Source organism: Liolophura sinensis, chromosome 1, assembly GCF_032854445.1.
Source record: "Liolophura sinensis isolate JHLJ2023 chromosome 1, CUHK_Ljap_v2, whole genome shotgun sequence".
Taxonomy (NCBI): Eukaryota; Metazoa; Mollusca; class Polyplacophora; order Chitonida; family Chitonidae; genus Liolophura; species Liolophura sinensis.
Genome location: NC_088295.1, coordinates 7,552,820 through 7,570,311, shown reverse-complemented (window position 1 = coordinate 7,570,311; position 17,492 = coordinate 7,552,820). Strand labels below are relative to the sequence as shown.

The 17,492-nt window shown below is 39.0% G+C and overlaps 2 protein-coding genes across 4 annotated transcripts in view; both read right to left on the bottom strand.

The window, feature by feature from the left end:
• Positions 1 to 2,082: 2,082 nt before the first annotated feature.
• The window catches only part of LOC135480822 (protein FAM149B1-like), a 37,348-nt gene continuing 21,938 nt past the window's right edge, over positions 2,083 to 17,492 (bottom strand). For 2 of the 3 annotated variants that reach the window (XM_064760768.1, XM_064760753.1), the window contains exons 3-16: positions 17,059 to 17,218; positions 16,788 to 16,927; positions 15,445 to 15,585; positions 14,615 to 14,767; positions 13,635 to 13,767; positions 13,205 to 13,256; positions 12,808 to 12,860; positions 12,536 to 12,648; positions 11,848 to 12,064; positions 10,989 to 11,135; positions 10,039 to 10,179; positions 9,609 to 9,705; positions 9,315 to 9,440; positions 2,083 to 5,955 (exon numbers count right to left, since the gene is read on the bottom strand). In XM_064760768.1, coding sequence (XP_064616838.1) covers positions 5,882 to 5,955; positions 9,315 to 9,440; positions 9,609 to 9,705; positions 10,039 to 10,179; positions 10,989 to 11,135; positions 11,848 to 12,064; positions 12,536 to 12,648; positions 12,808 to 12,860; positions 13,205 to 13,256; positions 13,635 to 13,767; positions 14,615 to 14,767; positions 15,445 to 15,585; positions 16,788 to 16,927; positions 17,059 to 17,218 — 1,747 coding nt within the window. In that variant the 3' untranslated portion in view covers positions 2,083 to 5,881. Of the gene's footprint in view, positions 5,956 to 7,719; positions 7,752 to 9,314; positions 9,441 to 9,608; positions 9,706 to 10,038; positions 10,180 to 10,988; positions 11,136 to 11,847; positions 12,065 to 12,535; positions 12,649 to 12,807; positions 12,861 to 13,204; positions 13,257 to 13,634; positions 13,768 to 14,614; positions 14,768 to 15,444; positions 15,586 to 16,787; positions 16,928 to 17,058; positions 17,219 to 17,492 lie in introns of all 3 variants that reach the window. The other variant, XM_064760760.1, reaches the window with a different exon arrangement.
• LOC135477236 (uncharacterized) lies at positions 5,003 to 5,584 on the bottom strand. The gene has a single exon (XM_064757719.1). It carries the CDS (start codon positions 5,582 to 5,584, stop codon positions 5,003 to 5,005), a length of 582 nt encoding a protein of 193 aa, XP_064613789.1.

Genomic DNA, 17,492 nt, shown 5'->3' with positions numbered 1-17,492 from the left:
TAGGTTTGGCCCATCGTGTGCTCCACTCTGTAGGTTTGGCCCATCGTGTGCTTTATACTCTAAAACCTCTTAGCCATCTCAATATGGATTCCACTGGCATTATGTTTGCCTCATAAATAATCCGATCCTTAAGGTGTAAAGACCCTATTTATAACCAGAAACTCTTCTATCATGTCCTCATCAGTGGGTTTTACTTTTATTTCTTGATGAACTTATCTTTCTTTCATTGCAATCACCTTTCGTACTTTTGTGGAATTTATTTCTGAATTTATGTCAAAAAGTTTTAATTTCAATTTTCAGACACATTTGGAAAGAGAGTTAATTTTCTTTTCAATTTTCTGAAGATTTCCGTGCAGCCTGGCTTAGCCTAAACACGAGCATGCTTTCATTGATGTGGTACAAGAATCCTCATAAAATGGACATGTGTGCCTCGTTTGAAAGGAAAAATGGACCACTGATGTTTGAACGGAAGAGGGAAGGCATCGTATCTCCAGCTTTGTCTGGATTTTCCCTTTTAACGACTTTCTACACGTAGGCCCCTATAGAATTCCGAGGTAGTAAAACTAAGTAAATTGGCTTTATCTATACATTCGCGCTTTGCTACTGCAGTACTATAACTCAGTCATTACGACTTACAGAGTAGGTTATATACAGGCCAACCGCTACCCTACTGTAATCCCCATGTAACCGCCATTGTATCAGTCTTTGACCTACAACGTTACAACGACCGAAGTTGTTATAAAAAGGACCGTTAATGTTTCAACTTATTAACTTTTCCGACCGATACTGTAGTAAATTTCAAGTTACCGATAATAATTTTTTCTAACCGATGCAGCAGTAATTTTTTCCCATAAGTCAGTAACTGCTTTCTGACCGATGACTGATGTAGTTGACCTAACCATACATTTTCTAACTGATGCTGTAGTATGTTGTAATTGATGGTGATATACAAAAACGAATTACGCTCGCTTAGCGTTCAGTCGAGACTTAATTGTGTACAAAAGAAAGGCTAAATGCGACCGAAAGTTGTACGTAATTGTGTCTTGAAAACAAAGATAACCAAAATGGAAAAAAGTTATTTTCCAGAAGTGTTTAGTCCGTTTTATTTTTTTATTTAAGATGCTTTTTGAAACATCAGACAACACTAAAATGGAAAAAAGTTTTTTTCCAGAAGTGTGTTTAGTTTGTTTTGTATTTTGATTTAAGACGATTCTTAAAACATCAAATTCTTTGATGCTGTTCTTTCAGTTCTCAGCGAGAACCAAGCATGTAAAGTCCATATTTTTGACCGGAAAAAGCTAGTTACAAGGTCAGTTTTGCATTCGAACCCAATGTGACGCCACTGAGAACAATATATGATTCCAACAGATTGACGTATAATCCGAAGAAAAATTTTACTCCGTTTAAAGAAATACCAGTAAAAAATTTTTTTTATGGACAAAGTTTAATTTGCATCGAATATGTAAATCATTTTTAAATTATCTTTTTTTCTTTCACACCAGGTCACGATTTGTTTTTTTACAGCTAATTCTGAGTTTCCAGCTGAAGTCGAAAAATGATTAGCCACAGTATTAGTCGGCAGGATAATGCCCCTGTCTACAAAGCACACTTGCGGTATATCGAATAAGCCATGGTGCTTGAGGGAATGTAACTTGCTACCATTTGGGCATTTGAATGGACAGTTAGAAGAAAACCATAACTCTGGTAAATTGACAGGAGGCCGCGTTCACGGGTTAAGTGTGACCACTTGCCAACTATCACACTGTCGCCGCTGCTCTGCTTTTTACTCTCTGTCAGTTTGTACGGTAAGTCTTTCACATTAGACTTTGCAACCACAAGCCTCTTGACTGCTTACTGTTACGAAGAACAGTGACAGCAAGAGAATCCACAAATTCTCTATATACTTTGCTTCAATCACTTCAATACGCACCTGCATATCAACCATAACGATGTTTGCTTTCTATTGGGATCACTTCTTGGACACGCCAGGCATCAACCGACAAATGAAGGTTGCCATGACTTAACACTTTTGGTATTATATGCTGACTGATAATATAGATAAACAACAATCACATCAGTTGAAACTCTTTATTCATGTACATAATATTGCACATTACTTACTGAAAATAATGTGTTAATTAGCACTTATAATGGATGTCCAGCTATATCTGGAGAACAGGTCCACATACAGACTTTTGGGAGACATACATTTGTTTTATACACATGTACACATAATGACATAATAATGACATCATCAACGATATTTAATATGTTCCATGTTGTACAACTGCCAAGGTACACAAATCCCATGTTGTACAATTATCTGCTCATGACACACCTGTTTTACTATATATAATTATAACCTATAGTACACAGGATAAATTCTGTAAGCCTTTGGCTCAGCTGCCTGTCTATATTAACATACCAGTTTATTTTCTTTAAATGATTTAACCATTCTGAGGCAGTCATCTATTCACCATTGTGTACCAGCTCTGTTGCACAACAATCTACTCCTGGTATAACTTGGTTGTGCAACTTCATGTATCTGCCCATCGTATACATGTACATGGTCTGCATTGCACAACCAGTGTCCACTGTTATACACACATGGTCTACATGCATGTTGCACAACCATGTGTACATTGTGCATCTTGTATAACTACATACACATGTATCTGTCTCCAGTTTACAAGCACATGTTGAATAACTATGAGTCCAAGAAGATTTATCAGTCAGGCTATTAAAAGAAAAGAAATGATAAAAATAAAAAAAGGAACACTACTGTACCATAAGAAGAATTACTGTTTGTTTTTTTTTTTCATCAAGTTCTTTAACATGATCTAAAATTCTTGATTATAGTACAATTACGTAGCATTTCACTCATGATATACATAAAAACATACATGTAAATCACTCATATAAAATGATAAAATGATTGAGCCTTCTCCACTGATCAAGAACCATTTGTCAGTATGCTGCCACAATGTTTACATGTGCTAGTCCTCTCACTCAGGCATATCAGGGGTAAACATCAACGGTCATTCTTCCTTAAACACATGGTTTGTGCAGGTAGTCTTAACAGAGGTAGTTTGTGAAGAACCGTGTTTAACTTAATAATAATAGATGGACATGAGCTATGTTAACATCCATGGAGATGCATAGATCCGTCTGTAGTCTAGATCAGTGCTGAAGTTATTCCATAAGATTAAAATGGTAAAAGTCAGAGACATGCCATGACAGGGAGCAAACCAAAGAGGTAGTATACTATCACGAAATGCTGTCGGTGTTGGTTTGCAGTTGTGTCTCTTTATTTCAACTACAATGACTCTGATCTATATGCCTTGCCTACCAAAAGGCAAGGGTTTAGATTAGCTGAAAAATATCCCATATATCTGATATACTGTGTTACGGTGAAATGACACAGACATCCCTGAGAACCTGAACTTAGCCAGGCAAGAGGTAATAACTGTGCTTGTTGGAGCTCATCAATCATCTGTTATGTTTACACAGACATGACTGAGATTCATACTTTGAACTGTGTGAATTTACATTTCCTGGAGAATAAATGGGTGAAGCAAGCAATGTACTGTATAAGCAGCCAGAAATCCGAGCTTTGGGACGTTTGAAAAGTTTTGGGGTCCATCCTGAACCTGTGGATACATCGTCATGCAATATCTGTACAAGTGTTTGTCTGCCATCAGCATACTACAAGCTTCCTAGTGGCAAACTATTGGGTCACCTGGCACAAATTTTACATTCATGTACATACTGAGCTGTCTCTTCTGCACACACAGACGTACTACAAATGTGTGGAAATCTAGTGCGGCAACCTTTTTACATTTCTGGCTGTTCCAGACAGCCAAAATATGCAACACAGTGCAGACGGAACCTATTCGAAAAATGTCCACTCACTGCCAGCCTGAGAAGTAGAAATGCTACATCACACCATTGATTTACATGTATCATAAGGCTTTTGGTTGCTACATTCAAAGTGAGGCTGTTTCAGACTCTACGTTAATGTTTGAATGTCCTACAATGAACAGATCCAAGAACACGTTACCAATGTGGTTACATTAATGTCGCTACCACAAACAAGGGAGAGAATCTATCTACCGCAGCCTACTGATTCATCCCAAACAACATACAGCTGTAAATAAATTCAGATCAGAAACAGATGACGTTGAACTCATTTCATATATATGTTATGGTTTTATATGTGTAGGTTTAATTGGAATCTCCATTTGTAACCAACACGATACATGTATCAGCCATCTCAGTAATATAAGTCTTCTCTCTTGTACATAGCTGATTCTATAAGTACATGTCATTATGATACATGTATATGTCATGCATGGTTATACCAAGGGGATATGACAATGCTTGTGTATGCGGGACATGGCTGGCTGCTTATTCACATTCTAGTCCAATATGTATCACAGACATGCATTCAACAATATATATAACAATTTAAAAAATTCAGATCATTTCAATTGGTATTCTAACAAAAACAAAACCTTAAACTGTAAACGGAACACAGATAATGTACTTGGTCACACATAAGCCAATCAAATTTTCTTACAAGGTCACAGAATATTGGAACATCCTGTTGATCTGAAATGATGCATCTGTTAGACTCATTTTAGCTGTCATAGCATCCCGTGTGAAATTAGTGATTACCATTTTGTGGTACACATGATAGCTTCCTGCATGAGATCACTTTTTACTGCATTCATGGTACATGTGATGACATTTCATGATGACCTTAAAGGTAGGTATGAGAACATCCTACATGGAAACAGTGATTTCCATGATCATGGCGCTGAACCAGCTACACTGTACATGAACTTTTTCTGTAAAGTTGAGCACTGCAGCCAGATTCTCAGAGACTACGCATGTTTTGTGATATGTTGTCAACTTGTGACATCATTCCTTATCTGTATGGTAATTCACAGATTGACCTATCCACACAGACTGTTTGCATGGAAACTTTGTGATTTAGACATCATTCAAGACCTCTGTGGTTGAAGATCCATGGCAGTCTTTCAATGAAGACATCAGATAAGAACTTTATGGCTGAAGAGCCATGGCAGTCTTTCACACTGCAGGTGTCAAATAACAGCTCTGTGGTTGAAGAGCCATGGCAGTTTTTCACAATGTAGGCGTCAGATAACAGCTCTGTGGTTGAACAGCCATGGCAGTCTTTCACACTGTAGATATCAGATAAGAGCTCTCTGGTTGAAGAGCCATGGCAGTCTTTCACCCTGTGGGTGTCAGATAACAGCTCTATGGTTAAAGAGCCATGGCAGTCTTTCATACTGTAGACGTCAGATATGAGCTCTACAGCTGAAAAGCCATGGCAGTCTTTCATACTGTAGACAACAGATAACAGCTCTGTTGTTGAAGAGTCATGGCAGTCTTTCACACTGTAGACATCAGATAAGAGCTCTCTGGCTGAAGAGCCATGGCAGTCTTTCACACTGTAGGCGTCAAATAACAGCTCTACAGCTGAAGAGCCATGGCAGTCTTTCATACTGTAGGCGTCAGATAACAGCTCTGTGGTTGAAGAGCCATGGCAGTCTTTCATACTGTAGGAGTCAGATAACAGTTCTGTGGTTGAAGAGCCATGGCAGTCTTTCACACTGTAGGTGTCAGATAACAGCTCTGTGGTTGAAGAGCCATGGCAGTTTTTCACACTGTAGACATCAGATAAGAGCTCTATGGCTGAAGGACCATGGTAGACTGGAATGATATGACCTTCACACTTTAGACATCAGATAAAAGCTCAATGGTTAAAGAGCCAAGGCAGACTAGCTGATCAGGACCTTCAGCCTTTACAACTCTATAATTGTAGAGCAATGGCAGACATGTATTGGTATGACGTTCACACTCTAGACATAAGATAGGAGCTCTGTTGTCTATTCTTTCCATAAGGGTTGTTTCTTGTAGCTGTTGGAGCTGAAATAAAAAAAATCAAACTGCTAATCTTCTTAGAAAATAACAGACATTTCCTTCAAGCCACCATAGACATTGCATTCTTTAAAATGAAATTAACATGATTAAAATACATTCAATCAACAGGCTACTGTCGTTTTGCTCTACAATTAAATGTAAAAAGGATAAATTGCTTGCTCAACACTATTTAAAATATTATGTGATTATAAGCTGTCTGTTCACCAGGACATTAATTTCAATTGTACACAAGTTATCATGTGAGGAAATACATGTATAATAATACAGGGACACATGTATAATACATATATAATACTTGACAAATAACAAACAATGTTTCACATCTACATGTACATTGCACCTAATAAGTTGACATCGACAAAAGTACCTTTTACTTCTTAATACGATATAAAACAGAAAGTCTGAGCTTTCAAGTTACAAAGTTACTGATAATAATTCTTAATGATCTAAATGTACAGGTAAATATAAAATGATGTACAATAGAAACTTTGATACTCATGTCCTTTTTGTTCATACACCAAAAACACACTGAACTGATTCATACAACATCCATCTATCACAGGCAGGTGTTAATGGTGACAATGCCTGCAGTGACACCTGTGCATAAACACTGCCAACATTCAAGTATCTGTCAAGAATGAAGCAAGATCATTTGCTTTGAGGTTGAATGTTGGCCACTATCTTCTATCTTGTGACCTCATGACTTCAGTTGTCAATAATATAAGCCATTGCTGATTGCCACATAAAAAGACAATGATGCCACCAAAGATTCGCCTAATCTCATCATACATAGCCTGTTCCAGCTTATACAGCAAATTTTCTGGTTGTTGTAACTTGGCGGCTCAGCTGTCTGCCATAATGATGCCAGAGCTGTTCAGTGGGCGACATTATTATGGTTCAATGTATTAAAATTAGATTTTGTATGGTCTGGCTTTGTAGTGCTGGAAATGGTTGTCTCTGGCTATTGTTGTAGAAAAGGAAGAAACACTGCCAACAAGGCTGATTTCCTATATCAGTTGTACTATTGTATGGTGGTCAGAAAGGTATTTTGTTACCCCCGAAATGTCTCCCAAAGCCATTATTCCCTTGCCACCCAGGGGATGGATTTCTCGGAAACATGACGGTGCTAACGATTTCTCCTCAATGTTCACGTACACCTGAACCCAGTCAAGTCCTTGCCAAACGCAACACAGTGACCTTAATGATTAGGACATCCCACAGGAATGTGGCCCTGATACCTGGAGGACGTAAACGTCTGATCACTGCATTTCTTCTAATGCGATGACATAATGCTACTGTACTAAGGAGACTGTAACCTACAGAAGCTACTAATCCACTACAGCAGCGGTTGTGAGCCTTAGTTTGCTTCCACTGGATCAATATAGCAGCTGGATCAATATGGCTAAACTGTCTATGAAGACTGATAATTATTTGTCTGCTATTGTGTCAAAGCTCCTGACAAACATGACCAAGAACTACTTTCACTCAAAATTTCATCACTGGTGTCTTGAGAAACAATTCCACACCAAATAACATTACATTTTACTTTTACATTCTTTCAGGAAATCAACAGCTGTCAAGTTTCTTTTGTACATCACATTAAATGAAGTAAAAATGACATTAATAAGTTCAAATAATTGAACCTCCAAACCATTCAAATAAATAAGAATGTGAAATTTTTTCATTCGAAATTTTAAATGGGACAAAATCTTAATGAAGCAAGCAAATAAACACAAAGAGGCACATTACATGTCAAATAAGTCAGTAGTCCCCATTAAAACCTGTAGAAAGAAACAAGATGTAATGCAATCACTCAGGTAAATGAACACGTTGTAAAGGCAATCACTCAGGTAAATCAGCATGGTGTAAAGTCAATCACTTAGGTAAATCAACATGGTGTAACGCCAATCACTCAGGTAAATCAACATGGTGTATGAAATGCCAATCACTCAGGTAAATCAACATGGTGTAAAGGCAATCACTCAGATAAAACAAAAGTGTGTGACTAAAATCACTCAGGTAAAACAACAATGTGTCACTCCAATCACTCAACAGGTAAAACAACAGTGTGTCACTCCAATCACTCAACAGGTAAAACAACAGTGTGTGACTAAAATCACTCATCAGGTAAAACAACAGTGTGTAAATTCAATCACTCAAGTTAAAAACAGGGTTAAAAAGTAAAACAGGTGTAGAGGCTATCTTTCAAGTGAGAAAAATAGGGTGTGATCATGCAGGTAAGAAAATAAGAAACTGTGCTTTAATCTCTCAACATCATCAGGTAACTTCAAGTATTAGATTCTTCTTTGTGAGTTTGAAAAGTGCATGTGTATTGTTAGAACCCTGTTTACCAAACTGACTAACTTATAATCGGCGGTGAAACAGCTGAAGTGGTGGAGTATTCCTCTGTACCTCAATAAGGCGGGGATGGGCTAACTCTCGAGGACCTACATACAGTAAATATCTTCATGTCAACAGATGGGAGGGCTGGCTCTCAGAAGCCTACACACATTACATACCTTCATGTCTTGAGGTGTAGCAGTGTATTGATGGAATGGGAGGGCTAACTCTGTGGGGCCTACATACAGTAATTACCTTCATGTCAAGAGATGTAGCAGTGTATCGATGGAATGGGAGAGCTGACTCTCAGGGGCCTATACACACACTATTTGCCTTCATGTCAAGAGATGTAGCAGGGTACCTATGAAATGGCAGGGCTAGCTTTGGGGGGTCTACACACAGTACATATATATGCCTTGATGTCAAGAGATGTAGCAGTGCATTGATGGAATGTATCGATGACACAGTAACTACATTCATGTAAAGAAATGAAAAAGTGCCAAACAAAAAGTACCTAATATCCATACATGTTAGACATACTTGATAGAAATTGAAATGAATGTCACAATAGTTCCCCAATCAAAAAAATGTAGTTATAATGTAGGAATGGGCCCAACACTAGATTCATGCATGAAGTTTTACCAAATCTGAGATGTTTAACAACAGTAATAAGAGTACATAAGCTAAATAGATGTAAGTACTATGATATGACAAATATGTCATAGATCAGTAATTGTTCTACACTATTCATTTTCACTAGGTTCTACTCACCCAGTGATTTGAGTTTCACCCAACTTGATAAAGATACTAAAAACTTTTTAGGAGAGGGTGGATGGATGTATGCACAGCAAATCTACATGACTTGCACATAAGGATACACAGATCTATCCACAATAATATACAAAACTGTGTGAGGGGTACAAAGCAACCTGAGGAAGCCAGAAAAGCAAAGCTGCTATGAAAACAAGCCAGCAAAGCGTTGATAACAAAGGGAGACAACTCACTCCACTGGCTGTGGATGACTTCTTGATACCCTTCTGAGTCAGTAGGGTTTTCTGGAGTGAGGTGGTTGAGGTCAGCGGGCTGCTGCGAAATCCCACTGCCCGTCACACCCAGGTAGTTTGGTGCACCTGCAAGAAAAATATGCACAAACTTAAGTTATGTCAACTGATTCTTGTATGAGTGAACTGATCCCACTAGTGGAATGTGCATGTAAATCAGGTCCACCATAAGACGCATTAGTAAGCCTGTCCCGCAGCTGTTCACTTGATTGTCCCTCACTACTACTGGAGACTTACCTAATGAGTGTCCCTGCCTGGCTGTCATAGTGTAAAAGCCCAGAGGTGTGGAGGACCGTCGACTTGCTACATTCCCATAGCTTCCCGGGGTATCGGACTGTAACATCACATACAGTATCACATTAAACGAGAAACTGTGTCACTGGTACACAACTAATTTTATAAATATAATGCCACCCTCACCAAGGAAATCGTGTTGTAGGACAACGTCGACACACTGCGTTATTTGTACACCACTTTTACCCTTCAAAGAGCACCACAATCAATATAATGTTATTAAACAGTGTGTTTTTAGTAAACTGTTTTGTATCCTGCATTCCACACTATACTCACAATCATGTTCAAGGAAAATTATTTTTAGTACTTCATCTTAGCCTACAAAATATATATGTAACACTGCAGTCAACAATGGGTTGCTACATGTACTGACCCTGTGGAAGGCATGCGTAGTGCTGGGACGCGCCACTGCAAAGCTCTCCTGAGTTTGCAGGTACTTTTCCCTGTTGGACAGCCTCAGGGAGGATTCCTTGTCTGTGACCAGTGCACTGCTGGCACGGTTGTGAGCACGTTTCTGAAACAGGTCAGAGCAGGGAGGCTTCAGAGACCTCTGTATAACACTGTAACAAACTTGTATTACAATGTAACAAACCTGTATTACATTATAAGAACATATATATTTTGAGAATTTATAAGCACTAGTTGTCACTACACGTATGCATATGATCATCAACAATCTCAGGAAGAATATTTAGAGAAGATTTTATCAAGACAAATTCTCAAAGATGATAAACATGCTGGGCTCAGTTATTCCAAAATGTATTAATTAATACTGCTATTAAGTCACAATTTATATTTAAATTTCTGGCCAAACTCAGCAGCCAATTCACCAAAGTGAAAGTATAAGAGCAGCATTCTAAGTTCATATTTATTATAATGTTACACAATTTTTTTAGGCTAAGTACAAAATTGAAGAATTGGCTTAAAGTTAAACCTGGCATTAAGTCTCAAATCAGTTTTGAACAACCTGGTCCTGCTCATACATTATCTAACTATGTTTAACAATTCAACCGTTTAAATCAATGTTCAGCTGATATATACCAATGACGTGCAAGAGAGAAAAAACAAGATTTTGATGTTAACACACTCAAGTAAAGAACAACACAAATTTGCCCCAAACAAACAACATGTCAGTGGTAGCAGAATTTTCTCCATCACTCCATGGCCTGTTTCCCCCACAAACCACCAGGTGCCAAAAAGCACTAGTGCCACCTGGTGGCAGGTAGCGCAAACAAGACACATGATGGGTTTTGTTATTTGGCAGGCTTTGGTGACAGTTAGAGAGGAGAGAAGGGAGGCCACTCAATCAGGGCACACACAAACCATGTTATTATAGCGCACAATCATGTCAAGTGGTGGAAGGGCACTGTTCCGTAGGCCAGAGGGTGGGGACTGGAGACGGTCAGAGCCAATTGGCAGCCGGTGTCCAACTAGAACCTCGTTCTGCATCTGCAGACTGCGAGTATCCTCCTGGAAAGAGAATGGCAACATGATCCACTACGTGTAACTGTATGTACATGTAGCATTATGGCACTACAGCAATTACTTTTATAAAGACATTAACTGAATATCCCTCAAACAGTTACTATATTTCACCTAAAATTTTGTATGCAAAAATGCATTATCAGAAGGGTATAAAGACCTTAAAGTGACACTTTTGATCCAACACTTACATGTAAGTTTTTCTGATAAGATTGTAATCAAACTTCAAAAAAGTCTTAAATGAACCTATAGAGGATGAGCCAATCAGAAATCAGGCAAAATGTATCACCTGAAATATACTAAACTTTAGGTGAAATACAAAACTTCTAGCCAAATTCCTTTAATGATGCTCATCCACCACAGATTGCCATTTTGTAGGTCTTAACTCGTGAAGATTTACATGTACATAGGGCAAGACGATATTGGCTCTTTCTGCAACACTACTCTGCAAAGGTGGACTATTTTCACCTATAGTCATTTATTCATGATACAGGTATCATGGCTAGAAGTTTTGTATTTCACCTAAAGTTTAGTATATTTCAGGTGATACATTTTGCCTGATTTCTGATTGGCTCATCCTCTATAGGTTCATTTAAGACTTTTTTGAAGTTTGACATAATAAATACGCTCCCTCATATATATTGTGAACATATTCATAACTAAATAATTCCAATAGAGAGGTATTTCAACTTGGACTTACAACACTAGGTGTGCGTGATCTGCTCTCTGAAAGGTGAGAAGTGACATGGAGTGGAGTAAGGCGGACCCCGGGACCTGTCCTGGGGCCCACAGGGCGTCGCAGGGTGGCAGAGAGTAAGCGGACGCTGCCTGGGCGCTGGCGTCTCACAGCCATCACACCTGTGTGGTTTGGATGGTTCTCCAGGGCAGGTAGTGGAGACTGTGCCTCAGCTATGTCCCTGTAATGATACAATCATGGGAAGGCCATATTTACACTCCGTACCGAACACATACCTGTTGATATATCTGAGATGACCAGATGCAAGGGATGACCAGCTGCAAACTGAACAGTAAACTCCACCATATACATCTTAGGACTTGAGAACTGAGGTTAGGACTTTGTATAGTTTTTCACCGCCCAAAAGAGCGGTCAGGTGGAAGGCAAGTAATCAAAAACAAACTTCACGTAAGACTTCCTTTACCGACAAATGAGCATTTATCACCAAAGTCCTGTAAACAAGCCAAGTTGGGCAATCTCCAATTATTCCTGTCTGAGACTGAACCAACACCCCAAATGTCTTAGTGACTGAGAGAAAAACAACTCAATAACCCAGTGTGAATACATACCACTTACAAACCTTAAACAACCACATGACAAACCCCACCGTATCTTACTGAATGCTTGTCCAGAAACATCCACAGCAACTTACTGTAGGTTGGACTTTTCCCTGAGCTGGAGTTCTTTCCTGGACACAGTGAGCACATCTCCCAGTGATGGCCCACGAGATTCCAGACCTGAAGTGCCGGCTGACAGTCTATTAGTCTGTAACACAAAAGATTTTTGCGTAAAAATACTCCTCGACAAATACAATGAAGATGTATTGCAAGAACCAGAGAGAGACAAAGACAGGCTACGACCAGAGTAGGGAAATATAATATTTTCTTTAGCAGAAAGAACCATTAGAGTCACCAAAAGACTTACCTTTGACAATATGGCATCCAGTGGATTTGGCAAGGTGGGGTTCACAGTGTTTTCTGAAATTTGACGAGACATTGTCAATTCAGATACAAAATGAGTAAAAACAAAATTCCATTACCACACAATAACCCAATTCTGCATTATATCTGTTTATGTTAAAACGTGAATTAACAGACATTCCAAAAAGTTCTAAACATCAAAAAACAACTGCAGTGCTGACAAACTGCTCTAACTTTCTGTAGACAGTATTAAAGCATGGTACAATATACATAGCTCAGCTATACAAGAATATTTGAACAATACTTATACTATCCCAAATCATTCTTTTCTCTAGATATAGATACATGTTCAGCCAGATATAACCATATAAAGGAAAAACATCTTGATGTCATATGCTTACCTAATAGAACTGATGAGTAATGTTTGATCAATTTGCCGGCCCATTCCAGGAACTGCGAAAATATACATGTAGCAGTCAGTACTAGCTGGGGCTAATGCTTTACCTTTACAACAAACTAAACATTTTAATACTATATAACACAGAACTTTACAGAAGTTTACTACACAATATTTTAAAGCTGTAAGCTTGTAGTTTTTAAGGGAATGACAACTCATTTGCTTATGGCACGCCTGTATAGCAACTTTTAAGTTTATTAAGTAGGGAAATTTCAACCTTGATTCTGAGACCGTTACCACTGATAGTCTTACAAATTCTTCATAAGCCCTGGATTATTTCCTATACATGTAATCACCAATGGTTTTCTTGGTTACCAATGATTGGATGATCGACAACAATATCTTCCATAAGCTCAATTTAATATCTGATGTACCTCTATCCAGATGTAGTCGAATACAGCACAGGACACAGTATCTCGAAGGCAAGCGTTAGGGGTGACAGGAGGAAAGCCTAGCCGCCGCCTGCGAGGGATAATGTTTCTCTTCTGCTCTAATGCATCTTCAAACCTGAGGGGGAAAAATTCATTACACAAATCCATTACCAAACAACCTATAATATACACTTGATATAGGAAGACTCATTACTCAGACAGCTAAATGGCTGGCTCCATGGGGTTCTCAAGCCCCCAGTTCCCCACACCCCAAAAACCTTTTGGTTTCTTGTAGAAGTAAAAAGTTCTTGAGTATGTGCTTTAACACTAATCAAATGAAACACACATCTACAGTTAATGGTGTAAGACAATCAAAAATCTGTGGCCTGTGTTCATTCAGTACCTAGTGCCATACTAGATATACATGTAAAAAGCATTGTCAACTTGCTGGATTGGACAGAGTTTTGTCTATTCGTCTATTTCCCCAAAACTGGCTGATATAATCTGACCATGATTTTGTGATGATATAACTTAACCTTACAGACACTTATACACTTGAAGAAAATTTCCACCTTCAGTGATTTACATGTATGATCAAGGCCATATCTAGAAGAGCATTGAACATTTATTCCAAACTTTAATGATGACAATGTGACAGCATATGCACAAAGACATTTTTAAAATTCAACTCAAATAAATGTTTTCTAAAAACTTTTAAGTCTGTGAATGAAAGAAACGTAGATGAAAACTTCACTTTGTATTAGTAAACCATCATATTTTTGTTTAATTTACTTATTACTTTAAATACAGCTTGTTTAATTTAGGCGACCAACAGTTTGGAAGCCCAAACACTTTCCAGATGCAAAGTGACTAGTGCAAGAAATAGTGCCAAGATAGTACAGATTTTCACTTTCTTCAGATCAGGTGCCTGAGCAGAGTGCTAATCTTGACTGTATTACATGATGACCACAAGCAGTACTCACATGTCCCGATGATCCACTGCCAGAATTTCCTCATACTCTCCCTCCTGGGCAAAGACCTCCTCCTCCAGGTAACTGAGCTCTGCTGGAGGTCGGTGAGTTTTGCTGTCCACAGGGCAGGGCTTAGCTGACACCGCGCGGCCTGACACTTGTAATCTGCATACATGGCATCATGACATCAGCTCTTAAAAGTCATTCTGAACAGCAACACATACTACAGTACAACCATATTACAGACACAATGCAACCACTGATTCTGAGCTTGGGTGACATTACAGGTACAGTAGACTGACTACAAGTAATTCTGAACTTCAGTAACACAGCGCACCGTACAACAAATCATTTTGAGATTCAGTAACATTATACGACGTGCAATGCAACCACTGGATCTGAGCTTGGGTGACATTACAGCTACTCGTTCTGAGCTTCATCAATCACTATGGCAAATGTAGTGTTAAGAAAAGGAACAGGTTGAATATCTTTAACATAGACAGGTGTTCAGGAATGCTTGTTCTGTGGTGAATATGAATTGCTGCTGTTTTTTGGAGAGCTACAGTGAGTGTAAAAAGGAATCTTTTGCAGTACATGTACAAGGTCTCAGGCTACCTGTCCAAGACTAACTAATCTGCAGTGCATGGGACATGCAGTCTGTGGAGTATAGTACATATAGTCTGCAGTGCATAAATTATTTGGAACATGTTGTTTGTGGTGCATGGTATACGCACATGTAATTTGCAATCCATGGTACATGTAATCTGTAGTGCATGGTCCATGCAGTTTCAGTGTTTCATGTGTGGCCAGTTGCTGTGAGCTAATGGGAATGCTGAACTCACCCCTGCAGATCCTGAGTTGTGGAGAAGATGTCCTGCTCCGTGACATCTTGGAGAACACTGCTGCAGCCATATCGAGGAGAGTCTCTGGGAATAGCCATATACCCTGCCTCTTTAGGTTCCACTCCCTGCACCCCAAGAACCCTGTTAAAAGGATATACGGCATGACATACTTTATTGTACAGATCTCAGAATCACATCAACAGAACTGACATATATAATGACATATATACCAGATGCCTATCAAACAGATTCATGTATATGTACACAGAAACAGATACCAATACAGAATCTTTGCCAAGCAGATCCAATGACATAGATCCCAGAATCCTGCCCACCAAAAACACTGATCCCAGAATCCTGCCAAGCAGTTACACAGTTGCCAGAATCCTGCCAAGCAGTTACACTGATCCAAAATTTTTGTCAAGCAGATCCACAGACAATGATCCAAGAATCCTGCCAAGCATACAAACAATTTACACTGACACAGTTCCCATGTTTCTGCCAAAGAAATACATGTACACTGATACAGATGCCAGTACCCATCCAAGCAGAAACATGGTTATACAAGAAGTCTGTCAAGCACATGTAGATCAACTGACACTGATCCCATGCAGAATCCTGCCAAGCAGAAAGGCTGATACCGATACAACTATCTTGCCACACATACACAGAGACAGATATACTACTATCTGTAATACCAGATATATACATTAACACATATACCAAGGCACTGATGGTACACTGTAGTTATCTGGCAATGCATTGAACAAATTTTGAAGGTTTGCCCTTAAAAAAAATTTTGATATTTAAAATTTCAACCCCTGCTGTAATAGTTCTATACCAAAGTTTTCCCAAATGGATTCCCTGACAGAGACATTAGACCAAGTCTGAAAAGGCTACTGCACAAACCATACTGACTATTATAAATACATGTATACATGCATACACAATGACTGTAAAAGTCCACCAAAACCAAGAACAGTACAAAAGTACATGATAGCCAATATCTTTCATGTAGATTACATGCAAAGATACATGTATCAAAATCGTGGCTTCTATCAGTGTACTTTTTTTGTTTTTTGATTGGTGTTTTATGTCGTACTCAAGAATATTTCACTTATAATACGGCGGACAACATTATGGAAGGAGGAAACCGGGCAGAGCCCGGGGGAAACCCACAACCATCTGCCAGACCTTCCCACATACGGCCAGAGAGGAAGCCAGCATGAGCTGGAGTGTATTTTATCAGTCTACACAGAACAATGTTCTCAGAAGGGACTTGAATATAAACATTTAGCAAACATGTGAAAGGCTGAAGAACTACTTCAGATGTTCCAACTGACCGTAGATGAGGAAATTGTGAAACCCATTCCCTGCATTCCCTGTAGCTGTTTTCGGGGCCATCTCTCCGCTCCTCATACAACATGGAGTCAATCTCCTCAAACAGATTGCGCACTGTCTTTGATGCATGACGATCAAATTCCTGCAAATTATGCAAAGTAGTTCATGATGAAAGAGACAAAATGTACATGTACACTGAATACTCACTACCCAAACCATTTCCAGACATCAATGATCAAATGATTACATGTACATGTAACATGGTGTACTTACGTCATCACCCCAGGAGTAGGTGGAGTCTACGCTGCTACGGCTACGCCCCGTTGTATTACCACTTGCTGTTGTCCAGCAATTGGAGGCCGATAGGGTGCTTTGTGTGTCTGCCTCGTACAATGGTGAGGACGGCCCACTTGGAGTAAGGGTGCCATGGTAACTAAGAAAACAGATCAGTCTGTTACTACATGTTTCTATAGATCAGATACAAGTACAAAATTAAACACCTCTCTAATGCTGCTCCTGGGATCTGGGTGACACACCCATGTATCGCCAAACCAATTTTCATCAGCAGAGTGAGTTTATATCAACTGCCATATTGGTGGAAAAAAAGGTGATCACCAACAAACTTGTACGACCATGTAAGACCATGACGAGATACCAAATATAGAAGCACAGTTGACCATGGACTGTTGCCAAAGCTTGTAAAAATT

Bases quoted from the DNA above. Each gene is read 5' to 3' on its own strand.
- LOC135477236 (XM_064757719.1), bottom strand. From the start codon at position 5,584: ATGAAAGACTGCCATGGCTCTTCAACCACAGAGCTGTTATCTGACGCC.